The sequence below is a fragment of the Cervus elaphus genome, chromosome 5 (assembly GCF_910594005.1).
Source record: "Cervus elaphus chromosome 5, mCerEla1.1, whole genome shotgun sequence".
Classification (NCBI taxonomy): Eukaryota; Metazoa; Chordata; class Mammalia; order Artiodactyla; family Cervidae; genus Cervus; species Cervus elaphus.
In genome coordinates, this window is record NC_057819.1 from 25143143 (window position 1) to 25165387 (window position 22245).

The window sequence follows — 22245 nt, forward strand, 5'->3', positions numbered from 1 at the left end:
ACCATTACAAAACAGCCTGGCACTATCTCAGAATGTCAAACATGTAGGTTCCACATTTACCCAGTAATCTCACCCCCAGATATTTACCCACAAAGAAATGAAAACATAAATTGACACCAGAACTTGTCCACAACCACTTAAGAGTGGCTTTATTCATAATAGCCAAAAGTATCAGTGACTCTGGCATCCGTGGCCTGGAGAACAGATAAACTCTGGTACACCTGTACCATGGCATACTACTTAGCAGAAATGAACTCCTGACGCATCTGCAGCAGAGAGAAACAAGCCTGCCTCCATATTGGGTCTATTCTTACTTTTGAGCTCTGTTACTCTGGCTGAGTCATGCTGGGTCTGCATCCTCTGTCTCCTCAATCAGTGCCTGAAATATACATAATAACCCTTTCTCAACACTTTGCCTCCCAGGCTTGACCTTTAAAGGTATAACCTTTTATATTCATATAGAGAAAAGTTGCAGAACAGAAAATAACAATTGCCAGTGTTGAAGGTTTAAAAGGCCATTGTGACCAGACCTACATGGGCAGTTGCAAGAACAAAGGATTATCACATTTCTTCAGGGTCTGGCCTCCCCAAGAAGTTTTCAACAACCAGCCACACCTCCTCCCCTTTTAGAAAACAAATGTTTGGAAAGGAAGTGGAGAAATGGGAACCCTAGTACACTATCTGTGGGAACTTAAATTGATGCAGCTACTGTGGAAAAGAATATGGAGGTTTCTCAAAAAACCTAGAGTACTAAAAAGAGATCCAGCAATTCTACTCCTGGGTATGTATCTGGAAAAAAAACCAAAAACACTAACTTAAAAGATACACTAATGTTCAAAGCAACATTATTTACAATTGCCAAGATAAGAAAGCAACCTAAGTGTCCATCAACAGCTGAATGAATAAAGATGATACAGTATATATACAATTACTGTTGTTGTTTAGTCACTATGTCTGACTCTCTTGTGACCCCATGGACTGTAGCCCGCCAGGCTCCTCTGTCCATGGGATTTCCCAGGCAAGAATATTGGAGTGGGTCACCAGTTCCTTCTCCAAGGGATATTCCCGACCCAGGGATCAAACCCGCTATCTCCTGCCTTGGGAAGCTGATTCTTCACCACTGAGTCACCAGGGAAGCCCCACATATATACAATACTCATCCACAAAAAAAGAATGAAAGTTTGCCCTTTGCAACAATGTAGATGGACTTGGTGGAGGAGGAAATGGCGGGTGGCAGCAGCAGCAGCAGATGGACTTGGAGGGCGTTATGCTAAGTGAAATAAGTCAGACAAGGAAGGCAAACACCACATGACAGCACTTATATGTGGAATCTTAAAAATACAACAAACCAGAGGATATAACAAAAAAGAAGCAAACTCACAAAAAAAGCCACTGGTTACCAGTGGGGACAGGGAACGGGGTGGGGGAACAACACAGAGGTGGAGGAGTGGAAGGTACGAACTATTAGGTATAAAATAAGCTAAAGGATATATTGTACTACACAGGGAATATGGCCAACATTTTGTAATAACTATAAATGGAGTATAACCTTCAAAAATTTTGAACCATAATACTGTATACCTATAACATCTAATATTGTATAGCAATTATACTTTAATAAAATATAGTTTATCAAGATTTTATGAAAAAACTTTTAATTTAAACATTTAAATTTAAATTTAAAAAAAAATTTAAAAATAAGTCTGAGGGCTTCCCTGGTGGTCCAGTAGCTAAGCCTCCACACTGCCAAAGCAGGGGGCCCGGGTTCAATTCCTGGTCAGGGAACTAGAACCTGCATGCCACAACTAAGACCTGGCATAGCCAAAAAAATTAATGAAATATTTTTAATTAAAACGCTAACTCAAATACACCACTCCAAAAAAAAAAAAAAAAAAGAAGTGGTCTGAGTTCTACCTGGGTAAGCTGGCTCTTTGGAACACAAACTTTTGGATTTCCTGACTTTTTGAATAAACTCACTACACCTTGGCTCCCTCTCAATTTATCATCTCATCCTGTGGTGAGCAATAGGACCTTGGACTTGGTAACATGCCCAACAAACTGGAAGAATACAAAATGCATTGCGCTAAGTGAAGTAAGTCTAACTCAGAAAGTTGCATAAGGGATGGTACCATGTATATAACATTCTGGAAAAAGCAAAATTTCATGGACAGGAAGCAGATCTGTGGTTGCTAGGAGATGAAGGTGGAGAGAGGGACAAGCTAAAGGAGAAAACTTGGGGTGGGTGGGTGATGGAAATGTTCTGTATCTTCACTATCTTAACTGTGGCAATGGTTACAAGACTATATGCATGTGTCAAAATTTACAAAACTGTACAAAGAGGTGAATTGTATGCCATGCAAACTGACCTCATATTACCTGACACCCACTCCAAATATCTTCTCAGGAGATTTCAGGGTGCAGCCAGAATTCAGAATCTGTGTACCTCGTCTCTACATGGACAGATGACTTTCTCTTGATGGTTTTGTTTCATGGTTCTCAGCCTTGATCTCTCAAAACCCCCAATGCTTGAATGTGACTCAAAGGTATTCTGATTTTCTTGGGTAACAATGTTGAAAAGGTTGAGAGGCAACTATAATGTGTAACCCAGGCTGAGAACTACTATTCCAAAGGCAATGGTCTTCCAAGAGGATTGTTCCTCTCACTCCTGGGAGAAAACTTCTAAAACTATGTAGTCACTGGCACATTTTAGAGAGGCGAATGGCAACCCACTCCAGCATTCTTGCCTGGAGAATCCCCATCGACAGAGGAGCCTGGCGTGCTACAGTCCATGGGGTCCGCAAAGAGTCGGACAGGACTGAGCGACTAAGCTCACACTGGTATATTTAAAAACTGATTTCTAATAGTTTTCATCAGAGTTTGAATAGTTGCTAAGGATAAAGTTCGCAGTGTATTGTAAATCTTGACATTTAAAATGAAACTGTTACATCACTCTTTTAAATGCATCTATTGGAATATAAATAACAGAATGACTCCACACCCACCATCATCCATTTATAAAATCTTTTAAAAATCTTCATTAACAATCAAAATGGTACACTGCTCCTTTTCCCCCTAAACTCACATTTCCATTCTGGTTCCTTTACAGAATTTTATCCTAATGTAATATACCTTTTTTAATTCAATTACAGTGGATTTACAATGCTGTGTTAGTTTCATTTGCACAGGAAAGTGACTCATATATATGTAATATTAATAAATATAATATTTTTCAGAATCTTTTCCCTTATAGGTTATTACAAAATATTGAGTATAGTTCCCTGTGCTATATGGTAGGTCCCTCTTGATCATCTATTTTATACACAGAAGTGTGTATCTGTTAATCCGAAACTCCTCATTTATTCCCCACCCCCTCATTTCCCCTTTGGTAACCGTAAGTTTCTTTCTATGTCCGTGGGCTTTATTTCTGTTTTATATATAAGTTCTTTAAATGATGCTACCAACAAGGTATTAATGTCCAAAATATACAAACAGCTTATAGAGCTCAATATTTTTAAAAATTCCAACCAACCTAATAAAAAAACTGGGTAGAAGATCCAAATAACATTTCTCCAAAGAAGACATACAGATGGCCAAAAGGTACATGAAAATATGCTAAACATCGCTAATAATTAGAGAAATGCAAATCAAAACTACAACGAGGTACCACCTCACACCAGTCAGAATGGCCAGCATCAAAAAGTTTACAAATAACAATGCTGGAGAAGGTGTGGGTAAAAAGGAATCCCCCTACAGTGCTGGTAGGAATGTAAATTGGTGCAGCCACTATGGAGAACAGTATGGAGGTACCTTTAAAAACTAAAAACAGAGCCACCATAGGATCCTGCAATACTGCTCCTGGGCATATATTCAGAGAAAACTATACTCTGAAAAGATATATGCACCCCAATATTCACTGCAGCACTATTTACAATAGCCAAGACATGTAAATATCCTAATGTAATATACTTTTAATCTTGAAAGTAATGTATACCCATCACCTTTAATACATTCCTACAATAAAAATATAGGTGTGGATACTGAACTTAAGTTTTTTCATTTCTTCTTAAGACTGTAAAATTCTCAGTATTCACAAACTTCATCAAGTTTGTTACAATCATGATGATGATACAACATAAGTACATGACACATTTTGATAAATAATTTTTTAAAAAATAAAAAGTAATTCTCTTCGTGTAAATGTACCTCTCAATCAGCTATGTGGGGGGAGTATTATGCTGCACTGGTTAAACTAATTACTAATTTTACTGGCGGTACTGAGGATGTTTTAACACCTGGGAGAAATGCATCATAGTAAGACATTAGATGGATGAGAGGTTAACTTTTTATTGTAAAATCAAAGAAGTTCTGTGTGTGCATGTGTGAGTGTGTGTGTGTGACAGGGCAGGAGAGAGAGACAGAGGGAGAAAGAAGATGAACAGCATAACTGCAAATTAATTTACGGATGTCAAGTTTAAGAGTGAATACATACAGAAGTTGAGGATTTGTAAATATATCTCCTTGAAAACATCTCCACTTACATACCCCTCGGAAGGTCTTTGCATGACCCCTCCGTGCATACATTAGAATGTATGTCAAGGGCACTGCTCCAAATAAATAAACAATGTGAAAACAAAGCAGAACACAAAATCAAACAATTCCCGGAAATTAAGGTAAATAAGATCCAGCAGGGACTGTCAATTCACACATCTCCAGAGCCCAGCAAAATAATAAAAATGAGTGAAGCTCTGTGGATTCAAGAAACAGAGGGATTCCCATCCAGAGTTCATTTCCCCCCTTTTGACAGACACCCAAACCCAGGGTACCAGTTCTCTAGTAGTTCAAGTCCAGGGATAATGTAACTAGGAAAACAAAAAGAAGAGATGTGTAGTAAGATGCACCCAGGGCAGAGCAACTGGTAGGAAGAGCAGATGCCCAGCTTGGAACCACTGTTGACATGCAGAAATATCAGGGCTGCTCATCACTGAAAAGAAATCAGAAAATCCACACTTTATGAAAATCTCCTATCTCAAAATACTGACAGGACATTCACTGCGAAAGCCACATATAATGTATCTGCAGGCCACATGTATCCCACACTTATCTGTCAATCAAAAGGCACACCTCTACCTAGAGATTATCACAATGAGTGCAGTCAGTCAGATAAAGGAGAAATATTGTATGAGATCGATCATATGTGGAGTCTAAAAAAAAATGATACAAATGAATTTATTTACAGAAACAGACTCACAGATTTAGAGAAGGAACTTAAGGTTGCCAGGATGGGGGGAAGGGACAGTTAGGGAGTCTGGGATGGACGCTTACACACTGCTATATTTAAAATGGATAACCAGCAGGGACCTACTGTATGGCAACAGGGAACTCTACTCAATGTTATGGAGCAGTCTGGATGGGGGGTAGTTTGGGGGAGAAAGGATACATGTACATGTGTGGCTGAGTTCCTTTGCCCTCCACCTGAAACCATCACAACATTGTTAATTGGCTATACTCCAACACAAAAAAACCAGTTTAGAAGAAAAAAAAAAACCACACCTCTGACATACAAGTACAGGAGGAAATCTGAAGGCTTGTTAAAAAGATACTCAATAGCTTATAATAACTTATAATGGAAGAGAATGTGAAAAAGGAATATGTATATACATATATGCATATGTATGTATAACTGAAGCACGTTGATGTATACCTGAAACTAACACAACATTGCAAATCAACTACATTTCAATAAGCATTTTTTTTAAAAAAAAAGCATTTTTCCTTTCCTGCAGTTAAAGGCTTATGGCACCCTATCACTTTATTTGTTTTGCATCCTTTAGATTCATGAGGCCTGCTTTTAAATTTCAATCATAAAAGAATAGTAATAATGTCCTTTCCCTATTAAACATCTCTTTACCACATCCGAAACAATTCCAGGAAAATAACTTTAGGATAGTAAAAAGGTGACATTTGGCCCAAATGTACATTGCAAAGCTTTGGTCTGTTCCAAAATGTAAGTATTAGGTTATCTGTAATACCAGAATGCCCTGGAAACTGTTTTCCCCCCTTTGTTTTAAGGTTACATTTATCTGAAGTACAGGCAAAAACCCAACTCCCTAATGTGTATTACCTAATTAAGGAAATCAAGCAGAACGCTAGCTTTATGGGAACCAGACATGCAGAACTTAAAGGGCTAAGGCAGAACTTGGTGGTGAGCCGCTTTCACATTTCTGTACATCAAAATCACTGTTTCCCCTCCTTTTGTTGGCGCCGCTCCCTTGAAAATGTAAATAATATGATTTAAGCTGCTCTCTCTCCCTTTCAATAGAATTCTCAGTCATTTCACTGATCTCACATTTCAAAATATTGAATGCTTGTAAAACAAGCAATTGTGTGTTTTGATGCTTGCTTTTAACAGCCCATAATGCAAATATTTATTCACAATGGTAATTTCCATTGTGCATAGTTTTTACATCTCATTAAGGACTCTGAAAAATTACAATCATTGGAAATGAAAGCGTACATTACATTTAAACAAACATTCAAAGGATAAAGTAACTTATCAGAGAGGGGACAGTTCTGTACTGGGAGTTGTCATCCGTGTGAGAATGGATGCCTTCGAACTGTGGTGCTGGAGAAGACTCCTGAGAGTCCCTTGAACACTAAGGAGATCAAACCAGTCAATCCTAAAGGAACTCAACCATGAATGTTCAGTGGAAGCATTAATGCTGAAGCTGAAGCTCCAATACTTTGGCCACCTGATGTGAAGAGCCGACTCATTAGAAAAGACCCTGATGCTGGAAAAGATTGAAGGCAGAAGGAGAAGTGGGTAGCAGAGGATGAGATGGTTGGATAGCATCACCAACTCAATGGACATGAGTTTCAGCAAACTCCAGGGAGATGGTGAAGGAGAAGAAAGCCTGGCGGGCTGCAGTCCATGGAGTTACAAAGAGTCAAACATGACTTAATGACTGAACAACAAAGGAGAGAACATGTAAATATTTTCATATTAGGTTGGAAAATGAAAATGATCGTAACAGTGGAATACTGCTGTTTATCAACCATCCAGCATCCATCTCCCCACTTTTGGCAAAAGTATTCTGAATTATTTTCATAACCTGCCCTTCATTTTCATAGCAGGTGGTCTCAGTAGGTTCCTCCTCCAGGCTCTAAAGGGGGAGCTTATTGGCTAAACTTCAGCCAATCAGGCTGCTTATCCCATCCTTCTGTGCTCAGTGACTGATTCAGGAAGGCTCATGGAGTAATGTGGGCCTTTAAGAGTCAGGACCAGAACTCTGATGGAACTGTTAAGAGAAACTCTCTAATGACTAAATTTAGGGTTAAAAGAGTATAATTCTGAGCTGGTGGAGCATCTTGCTTAAATGAAGGGCAGTGTGTCTTAGACTAGAATGAATATAGTTAAAGAAGAGCAAAGAGATTCCAGGCATCAGGTGAGCACCTGGATCAAGCCTTGCCTGATGCCTGGAATTTCAGTTGTGTGAATCAGTTCATTTCTCTTTTCCTTAGGCAGAGACTGTTAATGTTGAACAACTATATACATTCTTCTCTACATGTCCTAGGCCTCCCTGCCATTAGATGGAGGCTCTGTTTCTAATGCTGATCAATGGGATATGGGTGCAATGAAGCCACGTCCAAATCTGGACCTTAAACGCATCCCACAAAATCCCCTAGCTCTCTCATCCCCGCTGCCACGTGTCCAAAATGGCATAACCACAAAGTCAAAGAGGGTTGACTAGACTCTAAGCAAACAAGAAATAAACTTTTGTCAAATTATGCCACAGAAACATGGACATTCATATATGAATATGAGTACATGTAATATATGTATGTATAATGTATGTATGTAATATATTGAGATATGTGCAACATATATATTACATCATAGCCTACCCATCATTCTAGCCCATCCTCACTAATGTATTCCTTAGGCAATTTTAGATTTTTGTTTTGTACCTGCAACCAAAATATATCTAGTTATTCATTGCTAGAAAGTATTTCCTTAAATAAATCAAACTCAAGCGGAATTCTCCCATCCAACCCATGGCTTCTTGGGGATTCTCTTACACTTTGCTCCCTATTTCCAAAAAAAGGATCCTCACGGCTGAAGACCCACTTTGATTTCTCCCTTCACAGCATCTGTTAAAGGCTGACTGAAGACAGTAATCTAGAGGCCTTTGGGAGGATAAAACAGTATCTCCTCTTGAGAGCCTCCAGTTCAAAGAAACCCAAGGAATACTTTCAAATCCTAGAAGGCTGTTTAGAATAATCAAAATCGAATCAGCCCATTCACTGAGCACCTGTTCACCAACACCATGACCATGAACATGAGAAACACACATTAAAGTCTGTGTTTCCTTCCACAGGCCTCTTGGGAAGAGAAAAGGAACACAACTGAGATACTTTAACATGACTTTTTGCAATGTCATGAAAATCAGTTTTAACAAGATGAGAATTTCTGCAGACACTGAAGACTGGCACATTTCACACCCATTGCAGATCCCTTCTGGTGAGCCTTTCTGAACCAAAGGGACTGGAGTCTTGATAGCAAGGTTGGCAGGAATCTCTGGGTGCTTGGGTTCCAGATCTGGCTTGGGCACCATTGAACAGATGCATCCACTTGAAACCCAGGAGGGAGAAAATGAGCAGGTGAGGCAGTGGCTACACATGAGATCAGTCCTGCTTACAGTCAGAAAGTAGAAGAATGTTTGGTTCTGTCGGGGTCACCCTGAGATCCCACAGGAGCTGAAAGGCAATAGCAATGGTGGGATCTGAGCAGAAACTGATTCCGTAGTTGTGGGGGTCTCTGCCAGCTGCTGCTGCTGGGTCCCTGGTGCACACGGCACATCTACACCCCCTCACACACACACAATCCAGGAAACCCATCTCTGCCGGAGCAGTCTGTTGTCAGCAACTGAGAACCTCAGCCAACACCAGAACCAGCAAAGCCCATAGAAGAGATCTCTAGGAACTTCCCCTGTGGTCCAGTGGTTAAGACTCTGCATTGCCCCTACAGGAGGCCTGGGTTTGATCCCTGGTCAGGGAAGTAAGATCCCACATGCCAAATGGCACAGCCAAAAAAAAAAACTCTAAAGGTCTTTAAGGGGAAATCAAGGCTGCTTTCCTTCCTTTCTCCACCTTATCAATGACTTTTCCTTATCTGCATTCAGCTGCTTACTAGAGACAGGTAGGGGTTCACATCTCAGTCTCCCTCACTTCAAGTGCAGAGTTGATTTCATATTCATTGCTATGTATTCAGAGTCTGTCTCACTGTGTTTATAATTTGGCCTCAAAAAATAATTGTTGGATAAATAAATCAAAGCCCTTGGTGCTCAGTATGAGTGACAGTCCCAGTTGGAGACAAAATATGAGAACTAGGTCAATCTCGGGGCTGAACTTGAATATTTTTTGCTGTATTTAGGCAGCGGGGGCCTTTCAAACTCTATCAACATCCCAGAATCAAGGAATTCTGGGCTTAAATGTTCACCTGCTGTTTCGATTCTGTTCTATAACGGTGATTCACAAACAGCTCATCCTAGAGGGGCTTCATCTTCCCTGGTAACTAAATCAAATCCTTCTTACTCCATTTCTAAATGCATTTTCATTTTCCCTCATCACCTTGAAGCCACAGTCTGTTTGCCTCCATGATACCTGTTGACTGAGGTCCTCCAAGCAAAGCATCCCAGGAAGAAGCCCCTATAAACAACTCTGCATCTTCCCCATTGGCCACAGACTGTGACCCTTAGACACAGAGCATCTCAGGCGGCTCGACTACACTTCAAGGAAAACATCTTCAGGCCCATAGAAGCCACATTCTTGATGTGACTCCCTCCATGTTGTGTCTTTTTTTAAACAACAACAACAAAGAAATCTTTTTATATTATATTGGGGTATAGCTGATTAATAATGTTGTGATAGTTTCAGGTGGACATCGAAAGGACTCAGCCATACATATCCAAGTATCCATTCTCCCCCAAACCCCCCTCCCATCCAGGCAGCCACATCGCAGTGAGCAGAGTTCCTTGCTACACAGTTCCTACCTACAGTAGGTCTCTGTTGGTTTTCCATTTAGAGCAGTGTGTACATGTCCATCCCGAACTCCCTAACTATCCCTTCTCTCATCTTTCCCTCTGGCATCCATAAGTTCTATCTATGTTCTGAATACTTTTCAGGGCCACCAAGGCACTCTGCAAAGATTGTAGGGGAACAGCAGACACCCACGGTACCACCACTAAGGGCAACAGGGTTCAACATGATGGTCACGTTCAGCTGTCGCTAACACCTGTACAAAAAGGTGAGCCCTTCTGGAAAAGAATTTGGCAGTAAATCTCTATCTATATTCTTTGGCCCCATCATTAACTACTGTGATTCTAAGAAAGTAACTCAAAGCAAAAATTATGCACAAAGATAATGATTTCCTCACAATGGCCAAAAAAAAAAAAAAAACCCATAAATTATATAATTGTGTAGCAAGAGTTGAAAATTTTAAGCTATGGCACAGACATTAAGAATATATTTGTGATACATTTTTAAAACATGAGAAATATGCTTACATAAACATATGAACTCATAAAAAGTTAAAAAAAAAACCAATTATGTGTCCCAGAGACCACGTGAACACAACTGTTTCAAAAATTCATAGAGAAACAACTAAAACGAAAGACATCAAACTGTTGCAGCAGTCATCTTCAGGGAGTGAGATTATTTATTTTTACCTCTCTCTTGTGTCAGGATTACTTTGAAGCAGCATACAAAAAATAAATGCACTGGGATAGAAAAAGTAGGCAAGGAGGCAGACAAGAGAGTCAGAATAAGGAAAATAAAATAAAGCCAAGGCTGGAGCTGAGTCACAAGATATGTCTCTTAAGTTCCTAGACTTATAAATAGCGAAGTTGGCTCCGAGACTCCTAGGAGTTCAAGCAAAGACAGACAATTGGAAATTCACTTAGAAAATTCATGGTGTTCTTAGGATGAAGTGTAAACTATTTCTCAGGATAAACATAGCTTTTTCTTTTCTTTTTTTTTTCCTGGTACTAAGGCCTAAGAAGGATTTCTTAGAAAAGCAACTTGGAAAGGAGACAGATTTTTTTTTAATATTTATTTTATTTATTTGACTGAATCAGGTCTTCATTGTGGCACCTGGGACTGCTGCAGCGCAAGGACTCTCTAGTTGGAGCTCATGGGCTTAGTCATTCCACGGTATGTGGGATCTTACGTCCCCAACCAGGGATCGAACCCAGGCCCCCTGCATTAGGAGCGTGGTGTCTTGGCCACTGGACCACCAGTGGTCCCTGTGTCCAGAATCTGAGAACCTCAGCAAGCTGTGTTATAATTGAAGCATCCCCCCCAACCTACCAACATTGCTTTCCTGACCAAACACAGAAGCAAAAACAACAAAAATGAAATCTATCCTCCACCTTCTTTACTTAGTAAGTCTGCTCAGCAACTCTCCCTAAAACAGAATTTATGTTTCTCACATGGAAAACAACAATGTCGCTAATGGCTAAAAATTCTTTGTGAATTCCTGTCTTTTCAAATGTATATCTCAGTCTCATTTCTAGGCTTTGGTTAAAAAAAAAAGAGAGGGAGAAAAGTTTTATTCCCTTTCAACTCTTTCAAATGTTATTTTTCACCTTGGTTACTGCTGTCCTGTCCTGACAAAATGTGCTTAATCTCTTTTTGACTGTATTTCACAAATTTGTTTAAGTTCAAGGGCCTTCCTTCCCTATAGACTCTTAATTTCTGAGTTAACAGGAGAGAGATATTGGGTGATACATTTGTATAAAAGGGACCCTTGAAACCCTCTTACACTGTTGGTGTGAATGAAAGTTGGTGCAGCCACTATGGAAAACAGTGTGCAGGTTCCTCAGAAAACTAAAAATAGAATTACCATATGATCTAGCAGTCCCACTCCTGGGCACATATCCAGATAAATTATAATTCAAAAAGATACATGCACCCCTGTGTTCGTAACAACACTATTCATAATAGCCAAGACATGGAAACCTAAATGTCCATCAACAGATGAATGGATAAAGATATGGTTCATATATACAAGGGAATATTACTCTGCCATAAAAAAAGAATGAAATAATGCCATTTGCAGCAACATGGACGCACCTAGAGATAAAGGAAGTAAGTCAGAAAGAGAGAGACAAGTATCATATGATGTTACTGACATGTGGAACCTAAGAAATGACACAAATGAACCTATTAAACAGAAACAGACTTACGGACATAGAGAACAGACTTGTGGTTCCCAAGGGGAGGAGGGGGAGTTAAAGGCTGGGAGTTTGGGAACAGCAAATGCAAAATATTAAACAATAAAGTTCTCTTGTAGAGCCCAGTGAACTATATTCAATATCTTGTGATAAACCACAACGGAAAAGAAGAAGATAAAAAAGAGATGTCTATACAGATATAACTGAATCACTTTGCCGTACAGAGAGATTGGCACGACATTGTAAATCAACTATCCTTCAATAAAAAATAATAAAGATTTTAAGAACATATCAGTACCCTGACATATACATTTTTTAAATAAATTTTAAAAGTTGCCAAATCTTGAAAAACAGTACAATTAAAATGACCCCCCAAAAAAATTTTTTTTAATAAATAAAAGGGGCCCTTAAAACTGACATTGAAATGAATACAACCCTGGCTTCAACCTGTTGGCTGCTCCTCTTAATTCTCCCTATAGATTTTTTTTAAGCAGATTTTTAAATGAATGATAAAAGTGCTATCAAAATATCTTGAGTCTCTGGTCTCATGTCATGACAAATCCATCCTGGTTTCCCGTGATCACCACTCACTTCTGCCAGAACCTGCACAATATTCTCCCCATAACTCATTCAAGCTTGTGGTCTGGCATCATAAGTTAAACTCGCCGATCCATATGTTCACAGAATCTAACATTCTCCTTTTGGAAACAGGAAAAATATTTGTCTGCCTTCATGCTGCACGCTTCTTCCTCTTTTTTTACAACAGTACTAAAGGGCCACCTGAGTCACACAGAGTTTTAGTCTTGTTAGAACAGAGGTCACGTCAGTCTCCCCTATATCAGGACCCGTGCGTGTTGGCTGAGGTGATGAATGAATGATGGGATCCTGGGATTCAGGGAGCGCAACCGAAGATGCTTCAGCATCCTGGCCTCGGAGACAACCACACCAAGTCTCATCATCAGATCACCTCCTCCACCCCTGTGACAGCCTTGGGATTAAAATCGATGTTTTAGGGGCTTCCCGGTAGCTCAGCAAAGGGGAATCTGAGTTTGCCAGTGCAGAAGACACGGGTTCAACCACTGATCTGGGAAGATCTCACAAGCCACGGAGCAACTAAGCCCATGAGCTGCAATTATTGAGCCTGTGCTCTAGAGATCACATGCCACAGCGACTGAAGCCCATGTGCCCAGAGCCCACGCTCCACGGCAAGACAGGCCACCGCAGAGAGGCCCACGCACCGCAACGAGAGAGGAGCCCGCAGCAGCAACAAGACCTACCACAGCCAAATAAATAAATAAAATTATATTTAAAAATCTATGTTTTAATCCCTTTCTGCTATCTTTGCCAACTGCAATTGGAAAAATGAAGACTGAGAAAATTAAAAAAAAAAAAACCAGGATATTCACTTATTCATTTCCTGCAACAAATAATGAGCGCCAACCACATCCAAGGCTCGGAGCTGAAATTCCAGGGAAACCACTCTGTACGCAAAGTTTATCAAGTCCAGCACCAGACGTAATTTTTGCCTGACAAAGGCATTTGTTTTTAGTAACATACATAAACATGAGCAGGATGTAAAACAGCTAACAGCGAGGCGCTTCAGCGTCAGAATTCAGACTGTGCTGCTTTAGTTGTAAGATCTTGGATGCTACTTCTCCGAGTCTCCATTTCTGCATCTACAAAATGGGGTGAATAAAATCCACCCCACTGGGTTTATCTGCAAATTCACAAAAACCATTTTCATCAATCACTCAGCTCAGTGTCTGGCATGCAATAATTACTTTAAAATTTGCTGTTATTATTATCGACCAAAGTATGTCCTGCGGCACTTTGAATTACTGGAGAAAAAAATGAAACCAGCATCAAACCATTTTACTGTCACACAAAGTTTCTTTTAACAGTAATTTACAGTCCTAAGGATACTTAAAAACTTATTGTGCCCCTGCAGGGTCTAAAGTACTATACTAAGTACTGGAGAGAAAACAGATAGAAAAATACATAGATGTTGCTTCTAGAGGTACTGAAAACTTTAGAGAGGAGACAGAAAATAGTTTTAAAATGTTACCCCTGAAACAGATCGCCAGTCCAGGTTGGATGCATGAGACGGGTGCTCGGGGCTGGTGCACTGGGATGACCCAGAGGGATGGGATGGGGAGGGAGGTGGGAGAGGGGATCGGGATGGGGAACACATGTAAATCCATGGCTGATTCATGTCAATGTATGGCAAAAACCACTACAATATTGTAAAGTAATTAGCCTCCAACTAATAAAAATAATTGAAAAAATAAATAAATAAATAAAATGTTACCCCTATAAAAAGTGCCCTCCAAAAGATATCTATGTGCAAATCCCTTGAACCTGTGAATGTTCCTTATTTAGGGGGAAGGGGGAAGGGAGGGGGTCTTCATAGATGTGATTACAGTACTATGGGAAACAATCCAGATTATTCCCAGGGGTCCCTAAATCCAATCACTTGTATCTTTATGTAAGAGGGAAGCATAGGAGGTTTAACACAAAAGAGAAGGTTTGAGGATGGAACAGACGGAGATGGGAAGACAGCAACCTTGAAAATTGCAGTGATGCTGCCATAAAGTAAGGACGACAGGCAGTCACCAGGAGCCAAGAGATTCTCCCCTAAAGCCTCTAGCCAACACCTTGACTTTGGCCCAAGGATATTGATTTTGGACTACTGGCTCTAGGACTATGCTAGAATGAAGTTCTGTTGTTTTAAGTCACCTTGTTTGTGGTAAGATGTTAAGGAAGCTACAAGAAATTTACAGGCCCTCTGATTAAAGTTCATCTGTGCCTGACATCTGGGCTTTCCCTGGTGACTCATGAGTGCGCGCTAAGTCGCTTCAGTCATTTCTGACTCTTCAAAACCCCATGGACTGTAGCCCGCTAGCCTCATCTGTCCATGGGATTCTCCAGGCAAGAATACTGGAGAGGGTTGCCATGCCTTCCTCTAGGGGATCTTCCCAACCCAGGGACAGAGCCCACGCCTCTTATGCCTCCTGCATTGGCAGGTGGATTCTTTACCAGTAGAGTTACCTGGGTGGTTCAGAAGTAAAGAATTCACCTGCCAATGCAGGAGGCTAGCGTTGGATGCCATGGATACCTCCACTCCCCACCTGACCGCTGCCTGTCCCCTGGTCAGGGTGGCCCCTTGCCATCCTGTCCCTTCATGCAGTACCACAAGCTCCAGCCCAGCCACACTGCTCTCTGGAGTCCACGTACGTGTCTGCACCTCCCTCTCATAAACCCGCTCTCCGTAACACTAAGCCACTCCTCAGATGCGCGAAGTTCAAGGCCAACATACCTGTACTCAGAGATGATTGCTCTGTGCCTCTAGCACATCGCAGTTGAAAGCTGGCATTTCTTTATATAACATTTTTACATAATGGATAATTACTTTTTTTTTTGACTGTGCCAAGCAGCACGCAGGATCTTAGGTCCCAGACCAAGGATCAAACCATGCCCCCAGGACTGGGAGTGCGGAATGTTAACCACTAGACCACCAGAGAAGTCTTACAATTTTATATAGTTAAACACTTTTCTCTGTCTCCTCTATACACTGCCAGTTCTGGGAGGATAGTAACCTTATTGGTGCGGGTTCTTCTCACTGCTGGAATCCTACGGCCGGCATAAAGTCTGTAATAAACCAACTGGTGCTCCAAAAGCAGCTACTGTGATAAAATAAAGAAGCAGAGGGGACCAAGAAAAGCAGAAGAGGAAAGGAAGAAGGAACTGAACACGGAACGGGAGGGGTCTGAGCTCACGACTTAAAATCGTGGATGATTTGTGCACTTTACAAGCTAGAGAAATGGCCAGCAACGACTCTGCTGCTGCTGCTGCTGCTGCTAAGTCACTTCAGTCGTGTCCAGCTCTGTGCGACCCCAGAGACGGCAGCCCACCAGGCTCCCCCATCCCTGGGATTCTCTAGGCAAGAATACTGGAGTGAGTTGCCATTTCCTCCTCCAATGCATGAAAGTGAAAAGTGAAAGTGAAGTCGCTCAGTCGTGTCCAACTCTTAGCCACCCAATGGACTGCAGCCTACCAGACTCCTCTGTCCATGGGATTTTCCAGGCAAGAGTACTGGAGCGGGTTGCCATTGCCTTCTCTGAGCAATGACTTTACACCTTCCTAATCCTGTGTCCTCAGAACACTGGCAAATAGTTCCTGCATGGCTCTGTGCTCTTTGAAATTTTTTTTTGGATTATCAAATTTTTTAGACTTAAGGATGGATAGGTGGCTACATAGATGAAAGAACAGATGGATGGATGGACACATGGATGAAAGGATGGATAAATGGAGGGATATATGGATGAACACATAGATGGATGGATAATGACTGGTTAAATAAACTGGTGAATGTATAAATGGATAGATAAATTTTAAAAATGTAAAAGTCAAGGGTAAAGTGCAGAAGTGTAAAAATGTAAAAGTCAAAAGTCCATATAGTCAAAGGTACAGTTTTTCCAGTAATCACGTACAGGTGTGAGAGCTGGACCATAAAGAAGGCTGAGTGCCAAAGAATTGATGCTTTTGAACCATGGTATTGGAGAAGACTCTTGAGGGTCCCTTGGACAGCAAGGATATCAAACTAGTCAATCCTAAAGTAAGTCAACCCTGAATATTCATTGGAAAGACTGATGTTGAATTTGAAGCTCCAATACTTTGGCCACCTGATGTAAAGAGCCAACTCACTGGAAAAGACCCTGATGCTGGGAAAGATTGAAGGCAGGAGGAGAAGGGGGCAACAGAGGATGAGATGGTTGGATGGCATCGCTGACTCAATGGACATGAGTTTGAGCAAACTCTGGGAGATACTAAAGGACTGGGAAGTTTAGGCATGCCACAGTCCATGGGGTCTCAAAGAGTCAGACATGACTTAGCAACTGAACAACAAGTAAGCTTCTGCAATAGGGTATTTTCAGAGTTTTTGTTTTGTTTTTCATTTTCCCTTGGCTTTCAGAACTGAACTAAATTAAGCAGATCTGAATACTTAGCATTCTAACTTTCTATGCATTTAAGTATTTTTTATAAAATCATATTTAGCATTTAAGTTTCTAATTCAGGAAAAATGAAATTTCATGGTCTCCCCATTTCCTAGCCCTTTAATTTTGACACTGTTTAAATGTAAGCAATGAAGGCTAGTTTCTCTCTCTCAAACACAGCCCCCTGCCCCAAAATGCTCCCTCCTGGAATATGTCTTCCTCCCCGAGAGCCCAAAGTGTCACTGTAAACTGAAGCTCCTTCCAGTCCAGAAGGATAGGATGTGGGAGGATATTCCTAAATAAGAGGTGATGCTTGGCCACCCAGATACTTCAGTTCTGACCTAAGAAGAAAGCTATCAAGGTGGAAACACTCTGCAGGTGACCTCACAATGCCTCTGCCCAGCAGGCTGGCTGTACTGCTCTGGATGCAGGTGGAGCACGTGACCGGCACAGCCTGGAGACGGTGCCCCATCACCCCAGTAGCTCCTCTCCTGGGATTCCAGGCCTCTGAGTGTCTGCTTCTCATTGGTATTTGCAAGAAAACACAACTCTGGGGGATGCAGGTCAGGGTCATGACAAGCAGCCTACATCTGGCCACCTTCCTGATTTTGTATTGAAAGCCTGCCCAGCTCTTTGCCTCTCGCTAGCCTAGTAAGTCTAGTAGTTCAGATGGTAAAGAATCTGCCTGCAACGCAGGAGACCAGAGTTCGATCCTTGGGTCGGGAAGATTCTCTAGAGAAGGAAATGGCAACCCACTCCAGTATTCTTGCCTGGAGAATTCCATAGACAGAGGAGCCTGGCAGGCTACAGTCTATGGGGTCACTAAGAGTCAGACATGACTGAGCGACTAACGCACGCACAGTCTTGTAAGAGAAGGAACCCCTGGGACCTTCCTGGGACAGGCCTTTCCCCATATCCTCTGCTTTAGCTCCTCTCTGAAGTACCTAGGTAGTAGTATTTGATGCACATTTCCTGAGTTGTTTTGCAGACAAGAAACCCCACCACCAAATGGAAGATGTTAACTACTTGAGGACGGGACAGCACATAGCCCTGTGCTCCCTGGAGCCTAAAGATAGATAAAGGCAACCCCTGTGACCCCGCCCTGTTCCCTCATCATCAGCCAGAGAATTGTGCACCATTTGATCAGGTACCCTATGACCTCACCTCCCTTACTTGGCTTTTGAAAATGCTTTGCCAAAACTCTTCAGGGAGCTCGAGGCTTTTTAGGGCAGAAGCCACCTGTCTCCTTGCATGGTCCTGCAATAAACCTTTCTCTGTTCCAAATTCTGACGTTTCAGTTTGTCTGGCCTCACTCTGTGGCCGACAGGTGAACCTGCTTTAACAGTCTCATTAATTTGTCTTTGGGCCCCTTTCCTTCCCATGCCCTGCCCCCTTCCACGAGGCCAATAGCAACATAGTAAACCACATTTGCAAGCCGGCATAGCTGTCATCTGCATGAAGTTTTCAAGTAAGATTATATCCTAAACTTAAGACACAAGCCCTCTGACGACTTGACATAAAGACCATTCTCCAGTAAAGGCTGGGACCGCCTGACAACAGTACTGATCAAACTTTCTGTGTCATAGTAGAGTTCCCAGTCCCCAAGGGATAGAACTGCAAGCAATGAAATTTTATTTTTATTTGATTTTCAAAAGATCTATGACAACAGTGCTGATCAAACTTTTTGTGTCACAGTAGAGTTCCCAGTTCCCAAGGGATAGAAGTGCAAGCAATGAAATTTTATTTTTATTTGATTTTCAAAATATCTATGAGGTTGCTCTACGTCCAATCACTTCCTGTGCATAAAATTTAAACAAATGTGAAGTTCAAAGACTTTAGCCTGTTATTAAAATGTGCACATCTGTTCCTTTAAGGCTTCATCTTTAGAAAGAACTAGAGCAATGCAGTAAAAACAATAATATACTAAAGCATTACTTAGTACTTGGTAATAATCTCCATCTTTCCATTGGACCCAGATAAACTGGGCACTTTGGATGGGTGTGTGTCTATGCATATGTTTTCTTCCAATCAAAATCCTCTGAAATACAGTCCATCTTGGATTTCAAGCTGGTTCAGAACTTTGAGGCAGTCAGAGGATCTGAGAGCGCAAAGTGACTTGAACCTAATGGAAAAAGAACTGCACGGTCCCTGCATTTAAAACACCATTATTATCCGCACCAGGAAATTTTATAGGACAGAATGGTTTTAGGGGTGTTCAGCTCAAAATATGCCATAGGCTGGGCTTATGGCATCTTTCCACAAGCCAAGACCTTCACATCAGAGTTTCTCATTTTAAGGACATTTTCAGTGTTTCCTCTTGAAAAAGTTCAAGAGACTATCAGGGGAAATACATTTCTTTTCAACCCTACCGGGTCTAATGAGGAGATCAGTAAGAGAACTAAGTACCTAACCAAGGAAACACAATAGTTTGGTCATATTTACAAAGCTATTCTGTACCTTTCTTAGTAAAACCTTGTTACTGCAGCATAAAACACAGGAGTCCATTCCTATTATCAAATCAAGTGACAACCAATAAAAAACATGCCTCGTAGCAATAGGCAAGCCTGCTGGGCTGCTGTTGCTGTGGATTCAGGTTTTTTTAACCTCACGTCTGCCTGGGTTGGCTTCACCAAATTCATCAACCTTTTCTTGTGTCTTCTTGTGCACATCAAAACCCCCCGAGGCACTGGCCCTCAGAATTGTTCTAACTCATAATTAGGAGACATGAGCCCATTAGACCACACTTGAAAAGACAGCCAAGCAGAGTGGGCATGGGTCACCCTCTTCCTAAATCACACCAGCACAAAAGCCGGCTATTGTCAGATCTAAAGCAATGTAACCTCAGCGATGCCGGAAGGGCTCTGAGAACAGAAAATTCCTGTAATTAAAAGGCTCTGTGCATGATAATTGGCTTTGAAGTTTCTGAGAGCGATCTCATCTAGGAAATCTTCTCCGGAGAACAAAAATCTGTTTACAGGGATTTGGGGACACACATGGGAGACTGCTAAAAAGCTCCACATTTCTTCTAATCTCTCTCTCTCTCTCTCTGTAGGAAAGAGGCTCTTGGGAGAAGGAACCACATACAAATAAAGAGTCCTGATCAGTAAGCAGGAAGAATTGCTGATCCTTTCTACAACCTCACGTGTGAATCAAATAATTTCCCTTCAAGGAATTCGTGTCCTGAGCATTCCAACTTGCTGTACCAATGACAGAGAGGGATGCTAACAGAAGGGAAGCAGATGGGGAATCCCGGCTTTTCTGGCAGCTGCAAATCAGGGGCTCTGCTGGGGAAACACAGGTGATAAGCACGGTTTAAACTCTGCGCCCAACCCTCATGGATGCTGCCCCCGGACAAAAAGCCACAGAAGGCAAAGGAAGAGAAGCCCGCCCCCAAAACCTCTCTTGGAGAAACTCAGGGCCACTTCTCCAGAGCTGGCCCCATCTCCTAGGCGTCGCAGCCGACGGATGCACTCAACTGCATTCCCATACAGAGGCGCGCTCTGGAATTATATCCTCACGGGTGCCTGCCAGCAGAAAAACTCAAGTCCAAATTCCAGAACCTTTCCAGGAGGTCATGTCAATCCCTGCCTCGGACAGCTTCCTCAGCCTTCGCAGGGCCCACGTCTCCTTTCCAGGTTCTCCACGCGACCCCCTCCCCGAGGCTGCCAGGTGGACCGGGCTATTTTTCCGCCCTTGGCACTCTCACTCAGGGCCTCCCGCCCAAGTCTTCCCGGGAGGCACCTGCTGCAAAGGGGCCGCTGGGGACCTTGGCTGCCGCACGCGCGCGCGTGCACACGCACCAACGCACACCCACACCCACTCTCCCGGCCACCCCCATCCACGCACACCCTCCCACACACTGAGTCCCAGCAAAGTTCGTCCCGGGGCCCCAGGCGGCGGCGGCGGCGTCTCCTCACCTTTGGAGAAGAGGGCGGCCAGGCTGATGAGCAGGGGGGACCAATGGTGCCACAGCGTCCCCATCTCAGACGCGCACATCCCGGAGACCCGGAGCGCAGATCCGCGGCTCCCCGGCGCCGTCTGGGCGATGAAGACAGGGTCGCCAAGCTCCCCGAGGGTGGGAGCGGGACGGGAAGGCGAGGCAGCACCGGGCTAGGGGCGCGAGCGGCCGCGGCGCCCTGCGCCCTCCTCCCGCCAGTCCATGGCCGGCCGGGAGGCGACACCGCACGCGGCTCCGGAGTTGCTCTCCCGAGTCCAACGCGCGCGCAGGCAAACCCCACCTCCCTGTCACCCCCACCAGGATATTTTTATTTTCATCCACGCGAATTTGTTCCTTTCCGTTTACCCAGCGAGGACTGGCCCCCAGGTGGCCCCCAAAGGGCGCCTCCGGGAGCGCGGGGACTCGGGTAGGCTAACGGGCGGCGGGGCGGCCGGGCTGCGGCGCCCGGGGCGCGGGCGGAGGCGGCGCGAGGACCCCCGGCCGGGTGGCCGGGCGCCCGGAGCGGCGCGGGGCGCCCGGGCGCACGGCCCCCATCCCGCCCGGCCGCGCCCCGGGGCGCGCACCGGCGCCAAAGTTTGGCTGGGAGCAGTCACTCCCCGCGCCGCCCGCCCCGGCCCGGTTCCCGCCCGGGCTCAAGCTCGAGGGGCCCTAAGCGCGCGGCGCGCACGACCGGCTCCGAGGACGCAGGGCTGCCCCCGCCGCCTGGGGGAGGCGCGCCAGCCGCGCGCGGAGGAAGACCCGCGGGCCCGGGGACCTCGCCGCCCGCGCGCCGGCCACGCTCCGCCGAGACTGCATCCGGCACGGACGCGAGCGCCACGGTGCCGGGTGCGGACTCGGGGTCTGCCTTAAAAATTTGTCTTTTTTAAAAAAGCCCCACCCTTTCGGAGTGACAGCCGCAAGCCCCAATCCGCACAGTCAATCCCACCTCTCCGGGTCTGCCCCTCACCCACCCTCCCGGCCACCCCCTCCCTGCGCTCGGGAGCGGGAGTGGAGCGGCTGCGAGGCGGGCTAGTACCCGGCGGTTCGGCCAGCTCGGAGGCGGCGGCAGGGAGCTGCCCACTCG

The 22245-nt window shown here is 43.6% G+C and overlaps 1 protein-coding gene across 1 annotated transcript in view; it reads right to left on the reverse strand.

The window, feature by feature from the left end:
• TMEM132D (transmembrane protein 132D) overlaps positions 1-21484 on the reverse strand; it is an 835380-nt gene extending 813896 nt beyond the window's left edge. Inside the window, exon 1 of the mRNA XM_043902103.1 lies at positions 21142-21484. Coding sequence (XP_043758038.1) covers positions 21142-21220 — 79 coding nt within the window. The 5' untranslated portion in view covers positions 21221-21484. The remainder of the gene's footprint in view (positions 1-21141) is intronic.
• Positions 21485-22245: the final 761 nt, after the last annotated feature.